Source organism: Cuculus canorus, chromosome 7, assembly GCF_017976375.1.
Source record: "Cuculus canorus isolate bCucCan1 chromosome 7, bCucCan1.pri, whole genome shotgun sequence".
In the NCBI taxonomy this organism is placed as follows: Eukaryota; Metazoa; Chordata; class Aves; order Cuculiformes; family Cuculidae; genus Cuculus; species Cuculus canorus.
The window spans coordinates 21496663-21512125 of record NC_071407.1 but is presented as its reverse complement, the minus strand read 5'-3'; the positions used below and the strand labels follow the sequence as shown (position 1 = coordinate 21512125).

General features: G+C 43.1%; 1 protein-coding gene across 3 annotated transcripts in view; it reads right to left on the bottom strand.

Moving 5' to 3' along the window:
• The window catches only part of ZSWIM8 (zinc finger SWIM-type containing 8), a 56387-nt gene that overhangs the window by 26250 nt on the left and 14674 nt on the right, over positions 1 to 15463 (bottom strand). For all 3 annotated transcript variants that reach the window (XM_054070881.1, XM_054070879.1, XM_009570733.2), the window contains exons 2-5: positions 10631 to 10784; positions 9391 to 9485; positions 3538 to 3710; positions 1661 to 1768 (exon numbers count right to left, since the gene is read on the bottom strand). In XM_054070881.1, the coding sequence (XP_053926856.1) occupies positions 1661 to 1768; positions 3538 to 3710; positions 9391 to 9485; positions 10631 to 10784 (530 nt within the window). The remainder of the gene's footprint in view (positions 1 to 1660; positions 1769 to 3537; positions 3711 to 9390; positions 9486 to 10630; positions 10785 to 15463) is intronic.

The following is a 15463-nucleotide window of genomic DNA, read 5'->3' as shown; positions in this document are numbered from 1 at the left end:
TTTGGGAAAAAAAACTGGGTAATCAGTTCAGGCTGCTGATAATCACTGACATTTTCATAGACACAGAAGAAAACTTCCTCAGTGATTTTGAACCACATCTCCTTGTCCAGCTGTATTCCGACAGACCACCACCTCTTTGCACTTAAAAGTAATTCAGCATTTTGTTACTGTACCACAGTGTAATTCACAAGCTGGAAATAAGGATAAAATAGAATAACGTGTGCAGCCTGCTGTAATTGTACATCATGCAGTCAAAATATGGGGCACCGAGTATCAGAGTATCTCTTTCCACTCAGAAATCTTGAAGAGTGGGAATGAGACTGTTGGAAGAGTTTGGGGCGTGCTTTGCCTTTTCCAGGCGAACTGGACAACAGAGGCTAAGACGCATTTGCCAGTAAAACCCAAACTTCTCTGTTGGGCGGGACCCACCAGATTATCTGGCAAGGTGGTAATAGTTAAATTAAATAACCCAGATGTTCTTGGGTGCACAGCTAGTACACGTGACCAAAGGAGAAATAAACACTGCCAAAAGGCACGGACGCAAAACATTTGAAAGCACACAACTCGCATGCCATTCAGGAAGCAACCATAACCACTGCCACCCTTTCAAAACCCTCCTCTATTTAGCACCAGACTTTGTGACACAGAGCTCTGAGTCTTAAGGAGAGCAAAAACACTGCATCTGTTGTGCACTGCAGCAAGAAGCACACACTATTGGCACTGAACTCTCAGCAATAAAAACACAGTATTTTCATACCACTTTCATATACGATTCCTCTATTTCCTCTCATAAGATTACTATTTCCATAGGACATTTAGAGGAGGTTTCAGCAACAGAATATCTTAGCGTCCCAAGCACAGCACCATAACAAAAAAGTTAAGCACACACTGACAGTATGCTGACTCCTACTTCAGACACCATGCATGCACCACTGAAATGAGACAGATACCCATGCAGGTCAGTTTTTCTCAATCTACTTTGGCTGAACTGGTGTAAAAAAGTTGCCAAGCGCTCGTATTTTTAAAGCAAATATTTCAAAATCCATTAGGCATCCTTGTGTATTTTGTGTGAGCATTTTAGATATTAATGACCTGACCTTGAACGCCACAGATATTTAAGGAATAAGGGAGCAGACTCTGCCTGTAACTAAGGGAATTCTGTCTCTTACTTCCCATAAAGCAAATGACTCTTACTAATGACCAAGAAGCTGCATTGGGGGAAGTCAAATAGTCACTAGTTGGGTACATTAGAAAGTGCCTGCTCCTAAGGCAGCACATCCCCTAGGCAGTCTTCTCCACCTCACTAAGCCACGCGCAGAAAAGCGGCAACTCCATTTGTTCTGACCCAGGTTTTTCACCACCACACATTTATTTCATTGTGTCTGATCTTCCACAAGCTAGGTGCCTGTTCCCGCTAGTCTGAGCAGCCACCACTCTTCTTTCCCCTAGTAAGACAATTCCAATCTTTTACTCAGCAATAGACAGTCTTCAAATAACAGAATGGAAAACTTGAAAAGGGCAGGAACTGAAAGCCTTCCCAGCAGCTCACAATCGAATCACATACCTGATTATCTCGCAACAAAAGACACCATATAAACAGACCCAGAATAGCTACAACTGAATTTCACAAAAAGCGAGCCCTATGGATTTCCGCACTCACCTGTTGTGGAAGTTCACTGATCAGGTACTGCGCAAACTTCTGTAATTGGTCTCTCTGGAGCCGAGACAAGGACTCAGAAACAGGCGCTCGCAAGCACACGGCTGATGCCTGGAGAGAGAAGAGGAGATACACACTGAGGAGATACACACTGCCATTAGTGGGTCAGACTTAACAAAGCTGTATCCACTGAATGGATGGAAGGTCATGAACAGGAGCTGTGCTAATGCACATCATGCTTGGTCTCTGATGGACAATGCTTTGTCCTGTAATTATGTGGTGTGTTGCAGATAAGATGCAAATAAGCTGGCTAGGCTTTATAAAAACTGTTTTTAAGAGTCTCTTTTCAAGGAAACTACTTTAACAGCTGTGCTTAAGATCTGTTGTAGCTAGCAATTGCATAAACACTGGCAGGGATTTCACAAACAAACCTCTAAAATAGGACATTATTCTTTAAGCTTCTGGCAAACAAACCAGCTCTGTGGGGAGCTTCTTCACAGAATCACAGACTCCTCATTTATCTCATTAGAGGCTTTTTCTTCTCTCTTAAAAATCAGTATCTTTCCATACCTAAGAACTACTTAAATAATATAAACAAGCATCATTGGTTTCTTAACCTTTCCCACTCTATAGAACAAAAAATGCCCAAATGGCACCTACCTATAATTTGACCTGGGTACAGGAAAGAACAGTTTGATAACAAGGGTGCTTCTGACTCTGATTTGTCTCCATAGAGCAATATACCCTGGCCTGTAGCCTGCCAGTGCCAGCAGTCGGCATATATAAACATGAAAACCCTTTCACTAGCAATTTTCAGGTAGAAGAAAGGATTGTAGGGAAAATAATTATTTTTGTCTTACCAAGGGTCCAAGCTCTCTGAGTGTAAATGATATGAATGACAGTTTGTTTCCTATCCTCACTCTCCATATCCACCTTTTAAAATGGGAACTAATATTTCAAAGCAGAACCATCTTTTTGCCAACTCTCTGGTCCTAAGCACAGAAAGCATTTTGATAGTCTGAAGATATCACAGGAGCACAAGATTAAGCCTATCACAATTGTGGATTATGAAGTAGAAACAAAGTTCTGCAGGCTACTAGCACTTTAAGAATCTGGAATTAATCATAAGGATGTTAGCTATAAAATGTTCCATGACAGCAGAAAATCTTCTGTTTCTTTTTTGGTCACCCAAGCTTAATCCTCCCTTAAGACGTATTTCTCAGCTCTCCAAAGACTGAGGAAATTAATCTCCATGCAAGACTGCCCCCCTAATTTGTGTATTTCATGTTGATTTTACGCATTTTCACTTGGAGTTTATTGGGATAAAAAACACCCACTTTTCATTCTATACAAGGCCACACAGAACATAAGCAGTCAAAACCATGAACTTATCCAACTCTTTGAAATCTGTAAGTCAAAATGGCACTTACTCATCTCAGCATGTGTTGCAATGAACCAGTGAACATAAAGGCCAGCAATGATCAGAACTACCCTCCTTTTGCACTCTGAATAATCCAACAACCAAAGGAGCAAGCTTTCAAACCCCGTATTTACAAAGACTTTTAATAAAAGACTAATGGTGATCTCCCACTCCTTGCAGAACTGAGGAAAGAATGAGTAAAGCTAACATTTAAATGAGGACTAGGAAGGGGCCCAAAGGCCACTGTGTCTGCCCTCAGCAATCTGCACATCACCAAATGGTGTTCTGCAGTTTAGAGCCTCAGACAACTGCAACTGCAAGCGCACATTCGCATAATCTGTAACCAAAAGTGAGTGCCAGCAGCAATTTCCTTAAGGAGAGTGCACACTGCATGAAACTGTCATGAGGAGAGATTCAGGGAAGATGCCAAGGGGAGAGTAGAGCTGCACTGAAAGCCTACATTGTGTATCCGGAAGAGGCAGAGCGCCACGACGTGAGCACACCACTTGGCCCCCGCTCCACAGGTACAGCTGCACGATGTGATCCTGCACCGATCAAACATCACCGCCACGTTGTATGCACCCTTGGGTGGCACCATCTGCGGAGGCACCACAGTGGCGCTCAGGTGGAAACCTGTGAAAATCCAGAAGTCCAAGGTTAGTCTTCCACTGCCTGGGAGACAGATTCAGCCAGCATGGAAATCCAGGTATGTGCCATTTACACAGCAAAACAACATGTCTAGCAAGAACATTCATACAGGGATGTGCATGGATGCAGAGTCTCCAGTATTTAGAATCACAGAATCGTTTGACTGGAAAAGACCTCTGAGAACCAGTCCAATCATACCTGTCCACTAGTAACCATATCTCCGAGCAGGGAATATGGTTTGGTACTTGTTTCTTCCCAATTAGCTACAGCAGAATAATATACAGCAAAGGCACAACATGTTATAAGAGGCTCAAAAATATCAATTCTTAATACGTTAATTTATTTATTTCTATTAATATTTAACAAAGAAAAGCGGAACTTGATGAAGCCATCACTGAAAGTGTGGGGTTTGATCACAGGGTCACAGGTAGACTATACTTATTTTAGGCATCAATTCTGTGTTAATTATCTCTGCCAACAGTGCAGAATGGGCCAGGCAACATCTTCAGAATTATTTCCAATTCAGCCAACCATCACAATTTCACAGAGCACTAACGGAGGCAGCGCACACACCTAAGCACTCACTTTCACTCTGTGGCTTCAGAAGCCACTCATCTCTCATAAATTATGTACCTTCTCACAACTTTGTAAATATCCCATTTTTATAAACCATGTACTTAGCAAACAAAAAAAACTCTCTTGCTTAGACTAAAATCAATGGAAAAGAAATTTCAGCAATAACACTTGAATGAATCCAGTCCCATTAATCTGTAATCAAACAAACAAATAGTGAATCTCATCTCAGGCAGGATGACAAAGAACTTCACTGAGGCTTGGCTTTGTGTAAACTCATGTACAACATACACCGGTTCTACTCATAATGCAGCTTCCACTACGGATAACAATTATCCAGAGGCACATATTTTACAAGCAGGAAAAGGCGATCAGGAGCATCAATCTTCTACTTGCCTTGAAGGCACCCAACACCAGTTAATCACGCTCTACAGCAACAATTATCAACCTCAGAGCACTTTTACTATCTCAAGTTCAGTTTTAATGAAGCACAGAAAGTGTCACGGTTATCAAAGCCACAACCAAAATTTGGCCCAATGATCTACCTTAAGTGAAAAAACGTGACTTGGGACAGACGACAGAAATAGTTTCTACACCATCAGTCCAGGGAAGAACATTATAAATCCACACTACTGAGTCTTTATGATGATATTGGGAAATTATAATAACGACGGCATTCAGGATTGCACGTGTCCTACTAAACCCCATTTAGAACAACGTGCACTATTTCTTCTTCAAAACATAATCCCTGCGCCAATACAAACTTGCTTTCACCTTGCTTAACCTTTCAATTTCTCCTGTTCGCCAGAACTCAAATCCTCGTCCTGATGTGGGTGATTATTTTGATTAACACACATAATGCCACCCAAATTCCTCAGTCATTTCAGCAATTGGAACAGAATCAAGACAAAAGGCGGCGTTCAGCACAGAATTGCTGCACTGCTTACTACCCGCTGCAGCTCTAATTTATGTTTCACACTTGGATAATACAATCCAAACAGTTCAGCAAGCCCTTCTGTTGTACTAGAAGCATCACAGACTAATGTCAAAATGCCCTCATTTGCACAAAAACAAATTAAGCATTTCAAAATCGAATTGCAACAATTCTGCTTCACTGAGACAGAGAAGTGTTCGAAAGGTGATAGGGAAGACTGGGTGATGGCTATGCACCCCTATTGAGCTCCTGCCATGAAATTTGTGCTTGCAGATGGAAACAGTTAACTGATGAAATGCAAAGAGGAGAGAACAGTTATAAAGAGAGAAAAAGACAATTTAAGGGCTTCAGTAGGCTGTATCACAGGCCTCAACTCCAACTGCAGCCTGATGAGTATATCTGCTGCTGACAGGTTAAATTCAAGCAGCTCTGCCCAATTCTTCTACCCCACCAGTCTTGCTGTACTGAACAACTATTTATGGGACAGCATGGGAAACCCACCAGGAAAAAAATCTACATTAAATTAATGGTTTATTTTACCAGGAAAAACATCACAACTCAGCTTACATAAGGCAAGCCTGCAGGGACCGAGGAGGTCACTACGAGGGGGACCGTTCTGACTGCCCAGCCCAACACTGCTGGTTAAAGAAATGGGCATCAAACTGTACTTGTTCGCAGCCAAAGGGCAATGACTGTCTTCTCGCGCAGACCACAGCTCTCACCCTGCTGCTGAAATGTGAAGCCAAGAATCACATCTACTGCGCACCTGTGAGTGACCAGGTCACCTCACAGAGACTACCAGAATGTTCCTTTCTCCCCTAATGCCCCACCGGATAATAGCTCACCTACCGATCTGCTCCAAGCATAGCAATACACTACAAAAACATACCTGCATGTACCAGCAGCGCTCAACCTCCTGCAGGCCAGAACAACTGCTCTGCCAGGAGTTTCACCCCTATTTTGCTGAACTGCACTGTGGGCACAGAGCAAGCTCAACGCTGGGTGAAAACACTTGGGCTTTCCACACAGCGACTGCAAATTACACTTCTGACAAGCACCAGATCTACTACTCGTGCACAGAACAAATTCAGTGCCAATGCTTCCAAGGATGGGTCAGGTACAGGCACTGCACAACAGATCGGCTACACTCAGAGTGCACCCAGGAGTGATCCACGGCACCCACAAAGCGGTTTTATTGCACAGTGAAGAGGATGTAGCAGCAACACTGTCCTCCCTCCATTAAAACCCATGATTTAATCAAATGTAAAAGCTGGAAACAATAAACTGCTGCCAAGACAAGGTCCTACCAAACAGAGATGGCTTCTTTTCCAGTCCATAACCAATCCTTCTCCTGGCCCTAACCCTGAAAATAAACCTTTCAGGGAGGGCATCCAAAAGAGATGTATGCTTCCCACTGATTAAAATGCAGTTTTCAGGATTTTACAATACCTACATTCACGTCTTTTGCATTTATTTTATCATTCAACTCATTTATTGTGAAATTTCAGGTCTGTTTATTCATTTTTCTGAGTTCCTATTAATCCTCATGATTTCAGGTGTAAACACACAACTCTGCAATACCACAGGCTACTCAGTAAGCAACTGGAATGAGAAGATTTCAGTGACCTCTGAGTTAACAATACCCTGCTGAGAACACTCCTTGCAACAGAGCTTCCAGGCTTTCTTCACTGACATTTTGTAGTCCTGCTGCCCCTGTAACAACCACAGCAAACACATCTCTGTATGGTATTGGAGAACTGTTTCTCTAGCCTTCCCAGAAACAGAAATGGGAAAACACGAGCTGAACAACAACTTTCGGATAGGAAGCAAAGCAAGGCAACTTTTGATTTATTTGTTTTAAGCCAAGACAGGAGACTAAAACGTGGAGGCTTGGAGCCACTGTTTAAAGGAGATGCAACATTAGAACCCAGATTGATCCTGCTGCTGCCTTCCTCGTTGTTTAAGAAGAAAGTAAGACTATGACAGAAAAAATGTCCTAGAAGTCAGCGACTCCAACACATCTATTTGAGACCAGCAATGTTTCCAGTGCAAGGAGGTGGGCATACAAACGGCACAAAGGGAGTGTACAGGAGAAGGTCTGCAAAAGCCAATTCCTTGTGTATATACAGGAGAATGCTGTAAAAACATGGGGGTTTGGAATGTGGTGAAGAGGAGTGGTTGTTCAGAAATTATGGACACAGATTTGCATGTGAACACTATTACTAAGATCATACATTTCTCTTTAAAAAAAAAATCATAATCTCACATTGCAAAGGGAAATGGGACAAAATAGCACAAAGCACATTTCAAGCCTTGCTCTGTTTATCACAATATCGCACCGAGCTCCCCAATCCCCCTCCAAATCAAATGCCCTCCCAGAGGCTGCTTCACTTCCTGCATTTCTTTTCCCACTTGTCAGGAAAAAAACCTAAACTCTAAACTGCAGCCACACACCTTAAAATAATTTGGAGCTGTTCACTGGAACCCTATCCACCCCACCTGCAGTTTCTAGGTTGCAACTGGGGAAAAGAACTCTCCATTAGATAATGTTCCTCCACTAGGGAGGAAACACCACTACTGTTTAAACAGCTCCTTCCTTCCCCCACTTCCCCCCAAACTTCTCTTTTTCTCCACCTCTTCTCCTCTCCCCAGAACAGGTTTTGCACTGATATACCCAGCCATTGTTCATTTACATCACTTTACACATCCTCACCTTTTTAATTTATTACTGAAGCAGGTTTTGACCACAGTCTTAGCACTGTATATTCAATATTCTGCTCTTTCCCAGGAATTACTGAATTTCAGAGAGCTGCATTGTAACTCATTTTGTCTCTCTCAAACATTTGCCTTCTTGGAGTTCAGCTGATGCCCTAGAGGCCTCTCAGAATTTCAGTCCTGACTCGAGTAGCTTATGAACATATTCAGGTGTCATCTTAATCTTATTCAGCTCAATTTTGCTGATGTTCCATAATTACTGTTCGGTCTTGCTGACAGCTCAATATACGTTACGTATGAAGAAGCACTTTGCTTCCGTTTCCGCGAACCCCTGCTATTGTTGTTACAGTAGACACTGGGCTAGGTAAAACCTTTCAGATGCTTTGCCCTGTATTCAGATAACAGCTCATCAGTCTCTTGCAATTTGCATATCTTGACAAATGTCTCCTCTTTTCATTCTCCCTATGCTTTTACAGTAAGAGTCCCTTTTATTCCCTTTTTGAGGGTCCTTTACCTAAATTTATTCATTCCACCGATCCCTGAGAGTTAAGTGTACTGATACCAGCAACTAAACACACCCATAGAAGTCTCTATCCCTCATCACCGGAGAGCACAGGAACCTTCCCCCTCAACAGCACACAGCCCTTTATATTACTGTTTTTCTTAGTAGGGCCAGGCCTGGTTCCCACATGCCAATTAATATTCTAATTCTGAAGCTTACACTTGCAGAAAACACAACGCCTCTGCATAGGACTGACATGGCCCACCTTGACATACGAGTGTCTTTATTTCACACAATGCCTTCCTGCCTCACAGCTGTCACAGTAAAAGCCAACTCAATATTCTGCTTTACAAGAATTTAATGAGAAATTCAGAGTGAAATTCTTGGTTTAAGATAAGTTTCGTTTCCATAACCATAAAACATGAAAAGAAAAAGATAAGTGAGAAAAAGTGATAACCCCCACCATCCAGCAACAGGGATTTCCTGCTGCCAAAGTACTACATGGATAACTGTATTGTTAATACAGTTCTTTGCTATAGGAATAACTAACTCTTGTACCTTCCTCTCTGCCATGCAGGCACTTTAGGTGAGGTGTTCATTTGATTAGACCACAAGCAAATCAACTCCTCTTTCTCAATGATGGATTTAAGCATTATGGTGACAAAGGCATTCTATGCTGTTTGTTCCAAACTGAGACAGATTTAGGATCTAATTTTCAGAATGCTTCTGACTTTTCACTCATTTTCACAGCTGAGCTGACTGAGGCTGAAAAGAACAACAGTGTATAACTCAAGACATGCCAAAGAACACAGGTGGCATGATTTTAGTCTGGGCTGCCAGAACAGTTGGTTTTGAGACAAGGTCATACTGCCCCTGTCCCACTTGAAGATACGGGTCTGGGAATCTGAAATACCTAGAGTGTAGAGCTGCAAAGTTCTCACCTATCTGGAGCGGGTCCTTGACAGCCCGCACCCTGAAGAGCTGCTCCCCTCGCTGGAACTCATCTGCACTGCCATTCGCCAAACACGAGTACAACCTGCAAGAGACACAGACAGCATGTCAGGATCAGTCTGGTTTTGAGAAACTTCACATCATTATCCTCTTGCACTCTTTTGCTGACGTGGCTTTTGACAAATCCTTGCTATCATTCATCTTTAAGATGAAGTCTAGTTCTTTTCTGCCATTTCTCCATTACAATCCAACCATAAAAATCATTAAGTCCCTCCCCAACTAGGGTTGTGTACAGCCATGGCACTTCTAACAAATTTCTGAAACACAAATTCATTCATAGCCTAAAATTAAGCTTTTATATAAAGTATAACAACAATAAAAGGCCCAATGTTTGCATGCCACAGTACAAACTCCTTGTACTTCTAGCCAAGTTATCTTGTTGCTGAGGTGAGATTTTTTACACCTGTACTCATCAGAGTAATAAACATGCATAACCAGCTGGCTAGCTCTGCTCTCCCAACAGGTGATCTTACTAATTACATCAGCATTTCTGATATCACCTCCCTCACCTGATTCCAGAACCTTAGATGAATGCATCTAAGAACCTTCGGGATGATTCTTTTAGAAAGAGTGCAATATTGCAACAAAATACTGGATGCACAGTTACATGGGTTGGCGTATTATAGGAAAAATGCTTCGGCAAAAAAACCCAGAGTTTCTGACTATGCACTCACACAATTCACATGGAAACATCAGAAATACAGTGATCTCTCTGCTGTGTCCCCTCTGATCAGTGATGTACTCGGTGAATCCTTATTCTCCCACTTGCACAGCGCACTGAGCGAGCCCTCCTTGGCGGTTTTTGAGCCCAGGTACAGCTCTGACTCAAGCCACAGATTCAAACTGGAAAGAACACTGCCTCAGACTAACACGACAAAACTCTACAAACAAGTTACTGTCAGGCAAACTAAAGGGTGCGTTTGTTGTGCTGTCGTTTACAGACAAAACCTGCACATGTACGTGCTCTTCCTGGGACATACGTATGGCAACTCACCCAAAACCACAACTTCATATCATAGCACATTCCACAGTAAACCATCTATATATCACAAAAGGCACACGAGAACAGCAGAGGCAGCGAATATACAGGACATCAAATGGGGCAACGATTCTCCTCAGTAAACAGAGCTTTTCCTTAAGCATGGATGAAACAGCAATAGCATTCATTACCTGATATCTTCCTCATTTTCTGGGAAGCTCCAGAAGGCAATTCGAAGCTGCAGTTGCTCGGGTACTGGAGGATAAACCTTCTCCACCACCTCGAATGGAATGTGAAACGCAACCTGTTTTGCAGACAGTTCCACCAGTGGGATCACCAGCCCATCTAGTACGACAAGAAACAAAATGCAATCAGCCATTCGGAGACCAAAACTCTGAGGCTGAAGAGATAAAAGCAGGGAGCCTTTCCACTTCCACTCACCAAATTCGAAGACCCATTTTGATAGACAGTGAAAGGCAGTACACTTCTGAAGAACTGCCCACCCACTTCATGTTTATTTTCAGCCCCCAAGGCATGGATACACACTCCTAAAATCACAGCCCTTTGGCAGGAGAGCTGTATTGGCTTCACAGACATCAGTGACTTCAACTTTATCTCCTGACAAAGCTGAAGCCATTTAGCAAGACTGAAGGTAACCAAATAATTTTCACATATTTATTTCAGAACGCAGCAGCAACACCCTGTGAATGCCAGATCACCACACAGAGAACTATTACAGCATACACAGACAAGGCAGCAAAGGAAAAGTTATCCAGGAATCCTAGCATCAGCTTTTTTGGCAACATTCAGCAGTTTACAATATTTTAATTTCAGTTAGTATTTGTCAGTTTATTCCCCCAGCACCACCTTTCATATGATATTTGTCTTTATATTTCAAGTTCTTTTCACAACCAACTGGGAATTCACGTCTGTATAGGGCTGACTGAGCCCATGAGGATCTTAGCTGAAGGCACCAAGAGCTTGATACAAATGCATTTTACCACCGCTTTGCTACCAAATTAAACTTCGTATGTTTTTAAGTGCAGGTGAAGGTTTCTTATCATCAGGCTTTGGGAGCCTTATGTTTCTGCTTTGCTCTGAGCTGGATTACACCCTATATTACACCAGACTCGTTTGATCTTCAAGCACCTCACCACTTTACTGATATCGCTTCCTGATCCATCGCTACAGCCGCCTTGGTCCATCATCTTCCAAACCCTGTTGCCAAGAACCCAACTAATTCAGTTTCACATACTTATGTCTCTTCACCTCCCTAACCAGCTTCTAAACTACCACTGGATGCTAGAATGCAAACCCACCTGGCTCTCAGCGCTCCCTCCACGCCGGCCTGCAGGAACCTATCACAGAAAAACCAAAGCCCTGATGTCAGTGAGCACTTTCTCACCCTCTGCCCAGAGACCTCTCCAGTCCAAACGGCTGGGAACCAGAGAGGCAGAGAAAGAGGTTGGGAAGTGCCACATGCAGCAAAGCAGCCTCCAGCCCCCCAGCACTAAGCAGACTGGTCAAATGGAAGGGCTACACTAACATGGACAGAAAATACAGTTTTCAAACACCCACACTTAGGATTTTTTGATTGCAGTGAAACTCAATTCTTAGGCAGCATTCACCGCCCCCAGAGAGAGTCAGTCTATTTCTGTTAGGATTATTCCTCCATCACCAGTGACTTTTACTCTATGTTAAAGACGGAGCCTCCCTTTCACAGCGCTATCATCCCATCCACAGAGGTGAGAGCAGCAGATGGTAAAAATGAACAGCAATGAAGAAGCAGAATGTCTCTTTCCATACAGCTGGCAGATAAACAAGAGTTGGGCAGAAAAGTCATCTAATTTCCAACAACCAGCACAGGTGCAAAGCTTTCACCAAGTCACTAAAAAAAAAATATTATTTTAAATTAGTTACAAAAAGAAAATTACCATTTTGAACTAGTGCATCACAATCAACTGAAATATCATTGCTGCTCCTCCAGCAGTAGCAGATACAACAGAGGTCCAGACTTAAATATTTGAAATTCCTCTAAGCAATGAAAGGAGAGATATTTCTTGTGGTTTTAACTGCACTTTCTGTACAGAGGCACTTTTTCCAAGTGTCTCATTACATGGTATTAGAAAAGAGAAAACACCCAAACCACCTTTGCAAGGTACAAAAGATAATTCAGTCCCAGGTGAAACCCTTTCACGGTCTTCCAAGGGCTGCAACCAGGAGAGTGTTCCTTTTACAGGGATTTAGTGCTGGGTATGAAGGTTAGAGTAGAAATGCTACAGACAGGCTGAGCTCACAAAAAAGCAGCAAAGGCAAATGCATTCCACTTATTATTCTTTTAGTACATCTTACTCTTAACTATATTTCACTTTACTATTGCCATGGACTAGGGGACACACACAATGAGTTACTGGGTCTCAGCAGTACTGGGACCAGGAGCAACAGCACAATCAATGCAGTCACTCTTCGATCCCCCACCGCACAGTATGTCTGCCCTCTTTCATGCTAAACTAAAACAGCTCAAGAAAAACACTTCAACAAGCGTTACTGAAATTACCTCTCCTCAGAAAACACTCCTTCCAAGCAGGAAGACAGCACAAGCACTCCTCATCCACTCCAGGCCCAGGCAACTGCAAGCCAGCCAGCCTGATGTTAACCGTTGTACACAGTGAACTGAGGTGATGGGCTGGCTTTGTACTGAACTCGTTAACTGGTTCATCAGCTGTGCTGTGTTACTGGTAATCAGCAGCAGACAGGCGGATCCATCCCAACCCACAGGCAGACATGCATAGCACAGCATAAACATATTCAGAATAGGGTGAAAACCCAGTGGGGAAAAAATAACTTAAAAAGCAACAACCTTTTCTGAAAGACCACACAACTCTCTAAAATGCTGAGTTTTCCATAAGGAAGAGGAGTCGTGGGAAAGAAATGGTAGAAGACAATGGAGAAACAGAAAATTATTTTCCAGTGGTACTTTAAGAGCAGGTGAGTTCACAGAAGCTATGTGGGCACACAGTGTCAACAACATAATTAAGCAGCTCACATTTCCTAAGTCCCAAGGTGGCAGACCCCTGTGCAGTCAAGGTGAGAGAAGCATTCATTGAGGATGTAACGCACAGCATCAGGGGGTGTTTTCCCATCAGCCCTCCTGTGAAGGCAACTGGACGGTCTGAGTTATGTGCTTATATTGGACTCTCATCTCCTCTGAGTCCCAAACAGAGAGAGATCCACTTCAAAAGTTTATCTCCAGATATATAAATCCATGGCTGGTGGGTCCATACCAACTTGTATCAAAAGGTATTACCAATAAATCAGACAAAAGGTACTCTTAGGTACTATAATAAATGTGTTGAGGAAGAAAGAAAGGAAAAACCAGTTAACAAAGAAAAGGAGAAAGCATCACAGCTTCTGCTCAGAACACAAAGATCAGGACAGCAAGGAAGATTGCAAATTTATATGAAAAAGATACAGTAGTGAAATCAAAGATATGATATAAAATTGACAAACCTGCAAGATAAACCCATCCATGGGAGAGGAGTATCTTAAATTGTGAAGCAAAACTAGCAAGAATCAATGCTTCCTTGCGAGAAGCAAACATGATGACCCAAACAGAACAAAGGAAAATTTCAAGTCCTGGAAGAATAAAGTCACATGCAAAGCATACGCAGCCCCAAACGATTCTAACTTACAGGTTGAAGAACCAGCAAAACTCAGGCCAGGAAAGGATCTCAAGAGTCATCTGATCTGAACCTCCCACCTAAGAGGCAGGACCAGGCATATCTAAACCACCTTGAATACATCACGCCTCATCTGCTCACTGCCACACGGAACACACAGCTTTAGTGAGGACCATCCTGCCCTTTCTGTTCATGGTTTACATGAATTACAGGATGAATTTTTATAGACATATTAAGAGCATCCTTGAATAGTCTTAGGATTACAATTTTGGGAATGAATCAGACTAAGCACTAATTAAACATAAGCTTCGTGATGCAGTCACAAACAGGACAGCAATGTTTTCAGAGAAGTAATGGAGAAGTTCTCCAGCTGAGTAGGAGAGACACTGTGGTCACACCAGTCTGTGTGTGCTGGTTTTGGCTGGGGTGAAGTTAATTCTCTTCATATGACTGTGATTGGGTTTGTGCTGGAAACAGTCATGATGACACAGGGACATTTCAGACACTGCTAAGCAGTGCCCGCACAGAGCCAAGGCCGTTTCTGCTCCTCATCCACCCCACCAGCACGTCAGCTGAGGGCACAAGGAGCTGGGAGGGGACATGGCCTGGACAGTTTACCCCAGCTGTACACAGGGTTACCCCACATCACATGACGTCGTGCTCAGCACACAGAGCTGGGGAAGAAGGAATAGGGGGACATTTGGAGTGATGGCATTTGCCTTCTCAAGCCACCATTACATGTGATGAAGACTTGCTTCCCTGGAGATGGTTGAACACCTGGCTGCTGATGGAAAGAAAGTGAATTAATTCCTTGATTTGCTTTGCTTGCATGTGAGGCTTTTGCTTTACTGGTTAAAATGTCCTTATCTCACTCCACAGGTTTCCTCACTTTTACTCTTCCGATTCTCCCCGACATCCCACCAGGGAAGAGTGAACAAGCGGCAGCATACTACATAGTTGGTGGCTGGGGTTAAGCTACAACAGTCCTTTTTGGTGCCCAATGTGGGGTTCAAAGGGTTTGAGATAATGGCAGACTTTATTAGAATGCGCTAAATCAAACTCACAGCTGTTATTACAGTTTAGCTACTAATTGACAGAATTCTGTACCTGCCATGGAGCAGGTACATCTCTGAAGGCATTGTGGCTCACAGAAAGGCCACACTGGAGCGCATGCATCTCTGAAAGCATTGTGGCCCATGGAGATGGCCACACTGGAGCAAGTGCACCTCAAAGTGGCTGTGCCAGTGGACAAGTCTATGCTGCAGCAGATACTGCACTGGAGAGACTGTGGCTCACAAATACGGCTCCACTGGGAGCAGGGACACCCCAGATGGTCTCAGTGGT